General features: G+C 37.5%; 3 protein-coding genes and 1 long non-coding RNA gene across 6 annotated transcripts; 2 read left to right on the top strand and 2 right to left on the bottom strand.

Annotated features, from left to right (window-relative positions):
- Positions 1 to 389: 389 nt before the first annotated feature.
- Positions 390 to 3,114, top strand: Ints14 (integrator complex subunit 14). Its single transcript, XM_076812145.1, has 6 exons — positions 390 to 874; positions 953 to 1,277; positions 1,367 to 1,578; positions 1,664 to 1,918; positions 2,079 to 2,408; positions 2,817 to 3,114. The coding sequence occupies exons 1-6, from the start codon at positions 698 to 700 to the stop codon at positions 3,042 to 3,044; spliced, it is 1,527 nt and encodes a 508-aa protein (XP_076668260.1). The 5' UTR covers positions 390 to 697; the 3' UTR covers positions 3,045 to 3,114.
- LOC143368929 (pyroglutamyl-peptidase 1) lies at positions 3,067 to 4,892 on the bottom strand. Its single transcript, XM_076812165.1, has 2 exons — positions 3,641 to 4,892; positions 3,067 to 3,565 (listed from the first exon to the last, which is right to left on the bottom strand). The coding sequence occupies exons 1-2, from the start codon at positions 3,857 to 3,859 to the stop codon at positions 3,164 to 3,166; spliced, it is 621 nt and encodes a 206-aa protein (XP_076668280.1). The 5' UTR covers positions 3,860 to 4,892; the 3' UTR covers positions 3,067 to 3,163.
- Positions 4,893 to 5,164: 272 nt separating this feature from the next.
- Socs36e (Suppressor of cytokine signaling at 36E) lies at positions 5,165 to 9,207 on the top strand. 3 transcript variants are annotated; one of them, XM_076812141.1, is made up of 6 exons: positions 5,165 to 5,545; positions 5,666 to 6,360; positions 6,454 to 6,767; positions 6,835 to 7,089; positions 7,293 to 7,559; positions 7,661 to 9,207. In XM_076812141.1, exons 2-6 carry the CDS (start codon positions 5,880 to 5,882, stop codon positions 7,949 to 7,951), a joined length of 1,608 nt encoding a protein of 535 aa, XP_076668256.1. In that variant the 5' UTR covers positions 5,165 to 5,545; positions 5,666 to 5,879; the 3' UTR covers positions 7,952 to 9,207. The 3 variants fall into 3 exon arrangements, with proteins under 3 accessions (XP_076668256.1, XP_076668258.1, XP_076668259.1); XM_076812143.1 differs by having other exon boundaries at positions 5,167 to 5,545; positions 5,755 to 6,360; XM_076812144.1 differs by having other exon boundaries at positions 5,168 to 5,545; positions 6,850 to 7,089.
- Positions 9,208 to 9,550: 343 nt separating this feature from the next.
- Positions 9,551 to 10,534, bottom strand: LOC143368932 (uncharacterized). The gene is made up of 3 exons (XR_013085308.1): positions 9,969 to 10,534; positions 9,768 to 9,806; positions 9,551 to 9,634 (listed from the first exon to the last, which is right to left on the bottom strand). It is a non-coding gene; the product is annotated as an uncharacterized LOC143368932 (long non-coding RNA).
- Between the last annotated feature and the right edge of the window lie 702 nt (positions 10,535 to 11,236).

Consider the following 11,236-nt stretch of genomic DNA (forward strand, 5'->3'; position numbering starts at 1 on the left):
AACCACGGCGAACCAACGTCACCGGGAAATATATTGTCGACGCTGGTTGGCCGTGGCGTCACTCGCTTGGCGCTGACGTCGGTTCGTCTCCAATCGTGGCGTCTAACTAGGGAATTCAATCCCGGGATCCCGACTGTTTTTTGGATTCCATTTTTATATTTTTCAGTTGTTCACAAAGTAATTTACGTTTTTAAAAATTCTCGGGATAAGTTATAACTTGATATATCAAATCCCGGGAGTTTTAGAATCAAAAAAACAGCCGGGATTGAATTCCCTACGTCTAACGCACACATTACCACCGCTTCTGTAGATGTTTCCCCTTCCATCACTGTAGCTGGAGACCGCCGATCCCTGGCTACCAAGCACATGGAAAATCCGCCGTGGATTTCCCGACGCGCTGAGGACTGTTAAAGAGAACTACGAGAGATTAGAAGGCAAGAGAAGGAAACGAAAGGAAAGTAACCGAAAGGAAGACGACAGTGGTCACCAAGTAATTTGTTCCCTGAAATAATGCAGAAAAATCTGCATACATGACTTGATATGACGTGATACACAACTTGTGTTGATTGTGTGAACGTAAATAAACAGTGTGCCTAACCTAAAGGTGTGTTTCGTAGACAGCAAACATACAACGTAAGAACAGAAACGTCGCAGTGTAAATAGAATTCCGTTAGAATTTATTCTTTCCCATGCAAAAATGCCGACAGTTATAGCGTTAGATGTTTCTCTCTCGATGAGACGTCCGATATTACGAAACGGATCTGGTGAAAATAATCAAACTGAACAATTAACAAGGCATCATCTAGCTGTTCACGGTATAAATGCATTGTTACATTATCTGCAAGTGAATTCAAAGTTAGAATTTGTGTCTCTAGTAAGTGCACCTGCTTCGTTACAAAATTTTAAGTTGTCACTATTTTCGTGTAATCACAGACTTCTCTTCTTTATTCAGGTTGTCTTTTCTTCCCTGTACGAAGTTATTTGTCCATTTACTCGTGATTATGATAGTATTCGTTCAAAGTTACAAAACATAGAGGAATGCGACAAGACTTGCATCGAAACTGCTCTCCATGGTGTTAATAATGTTATTATGGCAGAGTGGGGTAATACCACTGCCTGTCAAGTGATATTAATCACAGATGGCAATCCTGGAGTGGGTCCAATGTCGTTAGGTGACTCATTGAATTCCTTAAATGTAACAAGGGATGTAAATCCATTTCCGTTACCCTTTCCTTATCCAGGGAAATTAAGTGTCGTGTGCATTACTTCGCAGCAAGGTATGTTCACTGAAACTAAGAATATGTAATACCCTCTGCCAGCAATTCATCAGGTCTTACTATATTTTTAAGTTTTAACGCATTACCAGATGCTGGTTTACATATGGGGTTGCCACTTTACCAACGATTAATCGAGTTGGCTGGTGGCGATAGCGTGGTACTGGTTCCTGAAGCACCGCTTTCCAAACATTCGGTGACAACTTGTTTCCAAAAACTAGCCGAAACTAATTATGTGTCTTTCCAAGCATACTTGAAATGTGGAAATTTGGGTTCCTGTATTCTTTTATCACCAGCACCAATGGTAAACCACAATAATGAAATATATAAAACTGGGGTATAAAGTAGCCCAAAGTAGCCTAGGCCTGACATAACACCTGTCGTTTTAGTCTTATACTAAAAAATCAGACTTCGAATTAGTGTCTGGCTTAATTATATCAAAGACCATCGAAATTTGTGGATTCGTATCAGTGGCAGATGTCGGCAGTCCCAGTGCTATTTCTAGGCATCTAGTTTTACCATTAGCTACGGAGAAAAGTCCGAGTATGCAGGGCATATCTTTGGAAGAGGATTCTGATACAGAAGAAAACGGAGACGAAGGGAAAGTACCATCTTTCTGTGTGTTATTACATGGGGCATTGAAGGTAATGCAAAAATTGAAATTTCAAAAGATATGATATGCCATAACGGTACGGGCCTGAGGCGCTCCAAGCACCTGAAAAAGTTGTCTCTGAAAATCGGCCGCCGCATTCACTTAATTCCCAAGCCTGTAGTTATGGAATTATGTATACCTATTTGTTACAGGTGGAAAATATGGTAGCGCTTTGTTCACTGAACAACGAATGGTATGGGTTTATATACTCGTGGGCTGATACTAAAAAAAAGTCAAACTTAATGTTGACAGTGTTGGAACCAGGCCTAGACGTTGTACCCTGGTTAGGTAATTTTAGTAACTTGGGTCCAGTTGACGCAGCTAAAGGTGCTGCTGTTAGCTTTCCAGTTAGGCCAAATGAGAAGAGGAGTTACACACAGAATGCACCTTCGTGGATTCGCCAAGTTGGATTGCAATCTGATATTCAAAAGATTTTAAGGCATGCAAGAAAATTGCCCGAGAAAACACAAAACTTTTATAAGGTAAGCTGGTACTGGGTGCGGACTCAACCGTTGAGTAGCCGCTCACTGATTTTTCGTTGAACGCTACCGCTAGGTTGCTCGGTTCTCAACATGTTTAGTGATCGGTCGCCATTTTTTAAGCGGGGATAAAGGGTGGGTTCAACAGACTCAACTGTTGAGTGATCTCACTAGATTTTACTCTAAAGTTGCACATTCATTGGTCGACGCGATTAAAATCTAGGGAAATCACTCTCAACTGTTGAGTCTGCTGAACGCACCCAATATCGCTGCCCCTCCCCAAGTGTCGTTTAGTGGAACGGTCACTGATCAGGACTGATCACCGTTGAGCTCTCAACGGTTGAGCCCGCTGAACGCACCCAATATTAGCACCCAAAGTTCTGACTTATGATGTGTTGTACTTTTATACAGGAAGTAAATCGATTACGCAGAGCGGCTGCGTCTATGGGATTCGTGGAACTTTTAGAAGGATTAGCATGTATTTTAGAACGAGAGTGTACATTACTACCCCCAAACTTGAACCCTGACTGTACGATTCAGATGGGTCATGTAGCATCTATGATAAGGAAACCCGAATTTCTTGAACTTAGGTACAATATACCACCGGCGCGTACTAGATTTCAACAAGGAGGATCATAGACTAGGCAGTCGATAATAGTACTTGTAATACATTATGGTATTTATATTAAAATGAAATTTGATATTTTACTGATAATTGGATAATTTTTAGTAAAATTGTATAGTGACAATGATAAAACCTATCCCTCATGAGGGTGGTTCCTCACACTTTCAATTAGATAACATAATATATCGTGTAAGCCTTTCGCGGTTTGAACGCTTGAATACTTATCAAAATCAGGAACGTGAACGAACAGCGTTTTCATAGGCTCTATTTCCAGAGATTTATAAAATGTATATTCGCACAGATATCTGCCTGCATCGTAAGAAACGCAAGCCTTACAATTTGTCTGCCTTGACCTGTTGTTAACAATGTCACAAACTTTATTCACATTGATACCACTTGTTAGAATCTTTTCTGCAACATCATTCTCGTCTGGACATTTATTATGTATATCTGGCCTTATATACCCGTTACTACGAGCACAACATTCTACAGTTAAACAGCATGCAATCTTCGATACACCTACGTGTAGAATTACCTAGAATAAATAGACATTATTTAAATCTGAAATAACCCTATAGAATGTGAGATTTCATTAGGATGAAAAATTTACCGTAGGTTTGTACTCGTTGCATAGTTTAGATACGTAATCGACTACACCGTCATACGAAACTGGAATTTCTTTTACAATCACTTTAACATCCTTGAGCTGTTCTGAAGTAGCAGATAAGTTGCTTAATTCTTTCACAGCTTCCCAGCTGGCATTAATAACATGATTATCAAATGGACCGAAACCAGTTACCAAAGCCGTATATTTATCTTCAGAATTCATCGTCAAAGTCCCAATGGAATGGAAAATTCTAATCAATTGTAATTTAATTACCTATTGTTTGAACGAAAGTAAACTTTGATTTTTGGTTTTGTTTAGAGTAGAATACGTGTCCTGGTTAGGGGTCATCCTTAAATTACGTAAGGCTTTTGGGGGGGGGGGTCGCAAATTTCTTACGTTTTTCTTACAAGGGGGAGTCAGGTAGCGTCTTACGTAGTATTGTTTAACCTAATTTTAAATAAATACAAATTCAATCATTAATTTTCCAGAAAAGTAGTTTTAGTTTAAATTTCCCGAAACTGAGTTAAATAAATTATATAAACTATTAATGTACGTGTTACAAACGAGAAGGTTGTATTTTTAAACAATTAAAGCATAGTAAAAAAGATTGAAAAATAAATATGAAGATTTCGATGGATTTACCTAAATCCTTACCGGGAGCGGTAAGGAACACGTATTTTACAAACGTGAATAAATTGATAATTATCATGATTTGCACTTATGTGATGTATTAATTAGATCATAAAGGATTCTAATTATATGAAAAAAATAGAAAAAATGAGCATTTTTTAAACGTTTTTGTATTTTTTAAAGTGAAGCCATAACACGGACAGGAATTTAACGCTTGTCCCTATTACCGCGCCCCTCGGTGCCCACTACTGGCTTCCTCTGTAACTGCTAAACCTAACCTTATTTTCGTTTCTCACAACGTGTGAACAGAAATTTATATTTGCATATTTTATTTTTTAATGAAAAGGTAATATTAAAATTACATATAAACACCTCTCGTACAGAAAAAAATGTTTTGAACAGTTCAAAGTTCGAAGACATAACCTAACCGCGGGAATGTTATTTAAAAAAGGGCACCGTAATAAGGGCACTTTTTAGGGCATAGTAATTGAGACAAAAACATGTATTTTTATTTCAATTTAAAAAATATGAAAAAGTAACATTTTTAACCCAAAAAATGCCTTAATAAACAGAAAGGTTCAGAAAACCAATATAATTTTTCACCAAGCAAAATTAAAGTAAGAGAAGTCAGTAATTAATTCCTTCGTGAGCAAGTGTGCGTCAAAGCACCGTAATCGGGACACGTACCCTAGTTTAGTAGTCATTTTAGTAGTTTAGACTGTTGGAAGAAACGAGGATCAAGGAGAAGAGCATTCGTGTTGAATGGTGATGAAACTATGAAACTATTCCCTCTATTTGACATCTAAACAACTAAACGCAACTAAACTTAATTTCTTATTCCAACATATGGAATACTATCTAGTTTACACTTTACCAATGATGCTGATGCTCGAGAGCCGAGGGTGACCACCAGACCACGGGTGACCAGTTAGTAGCGTTAGCAGTTCATAGCAGTTAGGGAAAATGGCTGACGATATACTATTAGGTCATGTTTTGACAATTTTACGTGCTTCATTACGATCATTGGAAAAGAAGTGCGTTACTTTCGAGAATATGATTTCGATCGTGCAGTGAGAGAAATACTCTGTTAAAGATCAGAAATATCTGTTGAATACCTACGTACATACATAAATGTCGATCGATTAAGGAAGTCTCGTGAAAACTTGTCTGGACATGTTTCAAGTAGCTGCCATCAGGAAATACTCATTACGACCGTGTGAAAAAAAATTTCGACAGCGTTTGCGAGGAAACTATGTTATAGGATCTTGGTACTGTTAGGTAAATTTTTAATTTAATTTTTAATTAACAACAAACAGGTACCACTTGTTTTCGTAAAAACGTAAAAGATAGGAAATCTAGTGTTTCTTTTACTCGATTAACAATAAGTGCACGTTACAGGCAAATATTCCTCGTCCTCCCTCGTTATAACCAGGAAGAAGAAGTTTGCATTTCTATAAACTTGAGAAGTTACACATAGTTTGTTTTAGATAATCATGATCAGCGACTTATGTGATATAATGGTATCGTACGATGCGAGAGTATAATAATTGTACGAAGGAAAGATACAAATGAAATACTTTTAACACGAATAAGATGCCTGCCACTCCATCTAATGATGGGACAGCATTTCGCTAGTCTCAGAGAATTTTTTAGAATGGACGGCGAACGACAGTCATCCGAAGCGGGCACTAATGTTGTTTATTCGTCCGAATTAGAGATGATGAATCAAGATGGTACAGAGGGTACCATACACGACAATGAAAATAATGGAAACGTACCTGTGTTAGACTCGATCGATTTGATTATGCTCGGAGAATGCAAGTTGGACGGGAATTTGGACAATGATCGTTTAAATTTAGATCTGGATAATCATAATTCTAGATTCGAAAGTTTGTACAGCCAACCAGTTGAAACTCAGGATACAAGGCATATTTGTAACAATGGAAACGTTACTACAGAGATACGTTTCAAGCAACAAGAAGCGTGTTGTAGTAGCTCCGGCGGTAGTAATACTAGTAGTAGTTCAGAAGACAGCCCTGTAAATCCACCGTTACGCAGGTCTTCTAAAACTTTATCCTTTGTAAAAAGAAAAAGTAAGAGACATCCTCTGTATGTCTTTTTTGTATTTATATTTTCGTGTCGAGAGACGTTTCGATCTTCTACTGTACATGGTTCTATACTTGCAGATAAACAACGTAATAAGGATCAGAGTCCAGTGTGTACTCATGTCTTGTCATCGAAAAAGAAGCGAAGCAACTGGGTGTTAAAATTTAACTGTGCCAAGAGCAAAGGTTCCAAGAGCACAGACATCATTCCCGGGCATGGAAATAACAGCTCGGATTGCGTATGCACCGGTTACAGAAGAACCGGGGAGCATCCTATGGGTGCCGGTATCATGTTCAATAGTCGGTCGGCCCCGCAAAGTCCGGTCCTCGGACCGCTTCCACCCAGTCCTGTAGTCGATCGTTCAAGGTTCGATGCAGAGTTGTTTCCCATGGAAGTATGTCTTGTATTCTTTGTTGGATGTAACAGTATATTTATGTTTGTACATGACGTTATTGTTTTAGTATATTTTGTCGCAGGATTGCGATGAAAGAGCTCGATTACAACGTGCGCGAGAAATGGAAGAGGGTGTTGAACCTCCTCCCGGTTATAAGCCTAATTACCCTTCAGGGATACAAGTACAAGTACATCCAAATGGGATAACTGTAGACAGCTTGGCAGCCCTATTTCAATCCCACGCTCGCATACAAGCTGCCGCGCTCACAGCGTTGTCTCAGATCGATTTAATTCCGAACATCGAAAGGCTAGTCCATACACAGGTATACATATTACTAGCTTAAAGTACCCGGCGTCGCCCGGGTAAAACTTTGATTACCACATAGTATCAAGGGGGTGAAATAGTGGGAAGGGGAGGGATGTCCAGATTTCATGGTATCGGTTAAAAAAATTATATTAGTAGGATACTCCACAGAGTACAGGGACAGTATCCCAAGTATGTTAATCTACTGTTACGCACTTGCAGGTTGATTACGTTCATTGCCTTGTGCCAGATCTTCGATCAATCACAACTTGCTCGTTTTATTGGGGTAAAATGGACAGATACGAGGCAGAACGTTTATTGGAAGACAAGCCGGAAGGCACGTTCTTGTTGCGGGACTCGGCACAAGAGGAATTCCTGTTCTCCGTTAGTTTCCGAAGATACGGTCGTTCTCTGCACGCGCGAATTGAACAGTGGAATCACAGGTTTAGTTTCGATTCGCACGATCCAGGAGTTTATGCCTCCGGGACGGTATGCAGTAGAATGATTCTTTAACAAACAGCAAAAGAAACTAGTTTTCCGGATGAACTAACTATATGATGAATTTGAACGTTGAATGTGTGCTTCCGCAGGTGTGTGGTTTAATCGAGCATTATAAGGATCCATCTTGTTGTATGTTCTTTGAACCTATGCTTACGATACCATTGCATCGAAATTTTGCCTTCCCGTTACAACATTTGTGCCGAGCAGTGATAACTACACGGACGACGTACGATGGTATAAATAAGCTGCAGTTGCCAAAGACCCTGAAAAGTTATCTCAAGGAATACCATTACAAGCAAAGGGTACGAGTTAGGCGATTGGATACCGAAAACGATTCGCAATCAGATGGAAGATCTATATCGTATTTACCTTTAATATGAGTCTATGTATTCATATTGAATAGAGCTATTGTACGTTGTATTATTAATTTTCCATTCGCATCTACAGTTTTGTCCCGTTATGAGGACGACGCTCGGGGGACAAGCCGTTCCCTTAACGGCCTTAACTTTAACCATAACGAAACGGTATGCTATATATTCGGCTCGCCTTTCGTATTCGCAGTCTTCTTTCAGTTATTACTACGATGCTGCCGCTATCTCCGACGAGATTTATGGCTTGTCGCTGTCGCTGTCGCCTGCCCTCTCGCTCATTCTCACTCTCTCGCAATCGCCGCGGCGATTACAAAAGAAGTATGTAGCTGGGATAGAAATGTTCTTATAACTTATAACGAGACATTACTGTACCACTTTACTACAGTCACGTATGACATATGTACAGTATTGGGACCAATACCATTCTACGAACTGTCGATACTTGGAAAAGGTACATACATTGATTTCTCGCGAGCATCGAAAAATTAAAAATTAATATTTTTCATAATATTGTCGGACCTTTTATTTTCTTTCATCCTACATTTCTCAGTAAGATACTACTGTTCTCTTCGGATATTTCGGATTTTCGGAGCCTATTTACATTCCCACGATCAATATCGATTCAGTATGATTTTCCACGGAAATGTCGGACTTTAGGATTGCAAAAGAGATCGATTTGGACCCACTATTGTCGTATGTAGCGTAACCATCGCGTTGAGGGTCCAAGTTCTTTTCGAACATTCTCCCTCGACAAGACAATTGCAATATTAGCAAGTAAACCATATCTATTCCACGTAAAAGTGAAAAGTAGCTTAATTTAAACAGTAGTTATCGTTTTAACTCTATCATCTTCTCTTAAATTTCCATCAGATGCACGCACAGATTCGGGAACACCGTATGTAAATACATTTATAATACCTTAGCTAGCTGCTTCAAATACGCAGCGTGTTATAATTCTTACGTATTTTAGCGATTACAGTTTTATGATTATTATTATTATTACTACGTTTCTCATCAATTTAATCAATATTCATGCAAAATACAACTAAGGTTATATGTTAATTTCGTTTGTAAAGAACGAAAAATGTTGAGTCCAGTATCATTATGATACTTTTCCTTTGATGCATAAGTTGACCTCCCATTTTGAGAAAAAAAAGTTTGATTTGTATCACTCCTGTTGTGCCTACTCGTATTGGAAACATTGTTAATTAAAAAACTGTGTTCATGCTCATCGTTATTAAATAAATAAAAAGAAAATGAGATAATGTTTGTGTACTTGAAATTTATCCTTAACCTTGGTAGGGTAACTATTCTGTGCAAAATTTGTTCTGAACTTTTAAGGAATCAAGCGAGCTTCCCAGCCAACCGCTTAACAATGCGTTACAATATCAAATACATAAAGATCTGATAATTTGACAGAATGTAACATTACAAATATGTATAATTTGAAAAACAATAAACACAGTTCTCTTATTGCTCAAAATAGTTTAATTGAACCTTTCCATATAGAAAAGTATTTGTCTATGTTTATAATTTCAACTATATCGCGTAAAGCTGTTGGGTACAAGACAATAGATTGGCGCTAGTCTTTCCAGCAGTGTTTTCAAGTGTCCATCGCATATTCTGTAATTGGCAACAGCACTTTGTAATTAAATAGGAAGAAGGAAAAGAACAGCATTACAAGCAGCATATCTATGTTCGACATAAGAATTAATATAGACTGTTTCTGAAATGTTCGTTTAGAAATTGGAACAACCATTTCACCTCCACACAAACATTCTGCCATGGTAGTTGTTTTTTCTTTAACATTCGTTTAAAAGGATACTGATAAAATTTCTTTCCCATTTTTCCACCATGTATAATTCTGTAACAAGCATGTATCTGAAATACCAATATTCTAGAAAAGAGAGCAATCGTCGTAGCGGATTAAACATATTTGCGAATACACTTGAACCGATTAAATTAAAGCAGTAAGGTTAGTTTATCACTTCGTCAGATATATGTGGGTAAGCATGTATGGAAGTACCGCGCCATCACACTAATCAGTGAGCACACATCTCTGAAGTCACTTGCTAACTTTCCTAATGATGAGTAATGATAACAAGTTCGATTCAAGTTCTTGACAATCAAACTTTTATGCACAATAAGCGTAATTCCATGGGAAACATTGAACAGACTGCACCGAAAAATAGTTTTCACACTTAAGCACGTAATCCGCATATATATACATTAGGGACTTAGGGTGGTCCTTATTTTTAACCGACTTCAAAAAGAAGGAGGTTATAGATTCGACTCGTTTGTACTTTTTTTTTTTATATGTTTGTCCCCGCATAACTCCTCAATATATGGGCCGATTTTGATGATTTTTTTTTTATTTGAAAGAGGGCGATGCCCCGGTAGTCCCATTCTACACTGCATCAACATTGGCCCAATATTTTGTTAGTTCTGGTTAATAATAGAGACTATTGTCACCTAATTATTATTCTTTTATGTACGTACGTGTATATCTCCTCAGCATGTTGTGTCAATATATATATATATATGAAACTAAAAAGTTAAAAAAAAAATTGATAAGAATTAAAACCGACTTCAAAATAATAAAAATGCACTAAAAAGTAAAAAATAATTTTTCCTTTATTTAATTTTTTAAGTCATTTGCACTGTGTAATTTTGGCATCGACTTAAAAAATATGAGATCCTAGATTAAATAAGGGAAAAAGTTATTTTTTACTTTTTAGTGCATTTTTATTATTTCGAAGTCGGTTTTAATTTTTTTAAAAAAAATTTTTTCAACTTCCGATTTTTTTCTTACCCCCGATATGCAAATTATGACACTTGGTGAGAAAATGATATGTGCCAAATTTCAAAGTGATTGACAACGGGAACCCGTATCGCATTTGAGTTAAAGTTTTTAAATTTTAGTGACTTCTCGTCAAATTTGAACGTAATTGTGTTCCGAGGTATAAACTCTGTAACATGGAAAGGCTGGAAACTCTGAAGCATTTCTTAGGTATATGCCCGCAGTATAAGCAATGCCGTTCGAAAGAAGATAAATGGAAAGAAGGCATCTTACAAGTCATGATTGTGAGAGACGTACGAGAAGCAAAATGAAGCAAAAGCATTTGTGCACTAGGATAGAACTTATATACATATACTAAACATTGCTGTTTACGATACGCCAGTTCAATAATATTATATTTCACTATGTTATAGAAGTACTATTATTATTGAAATTAATGTATTCTATTGCTATTAGTGCAAAGTTAGAACGGTCCTATGTTAAGTTAAGATAAT

The sequence above is a fragment of the Andrena cerasifolii genome, chromosome 5 (genome assembly GCF_050908995.1).
Source record: "Andrena cerasifolii isolate SP2316 chromosome 5, iyAndCera1_principal, whole genome shotgun sequence".
NCBI classification, from domain to species: domain Eukaryota; kingdom Metazoa; phylum Arthropoda; class Insecta; order Hymenoptera; family Andrenidae; genus Andrena; species Andrena cerasifolii.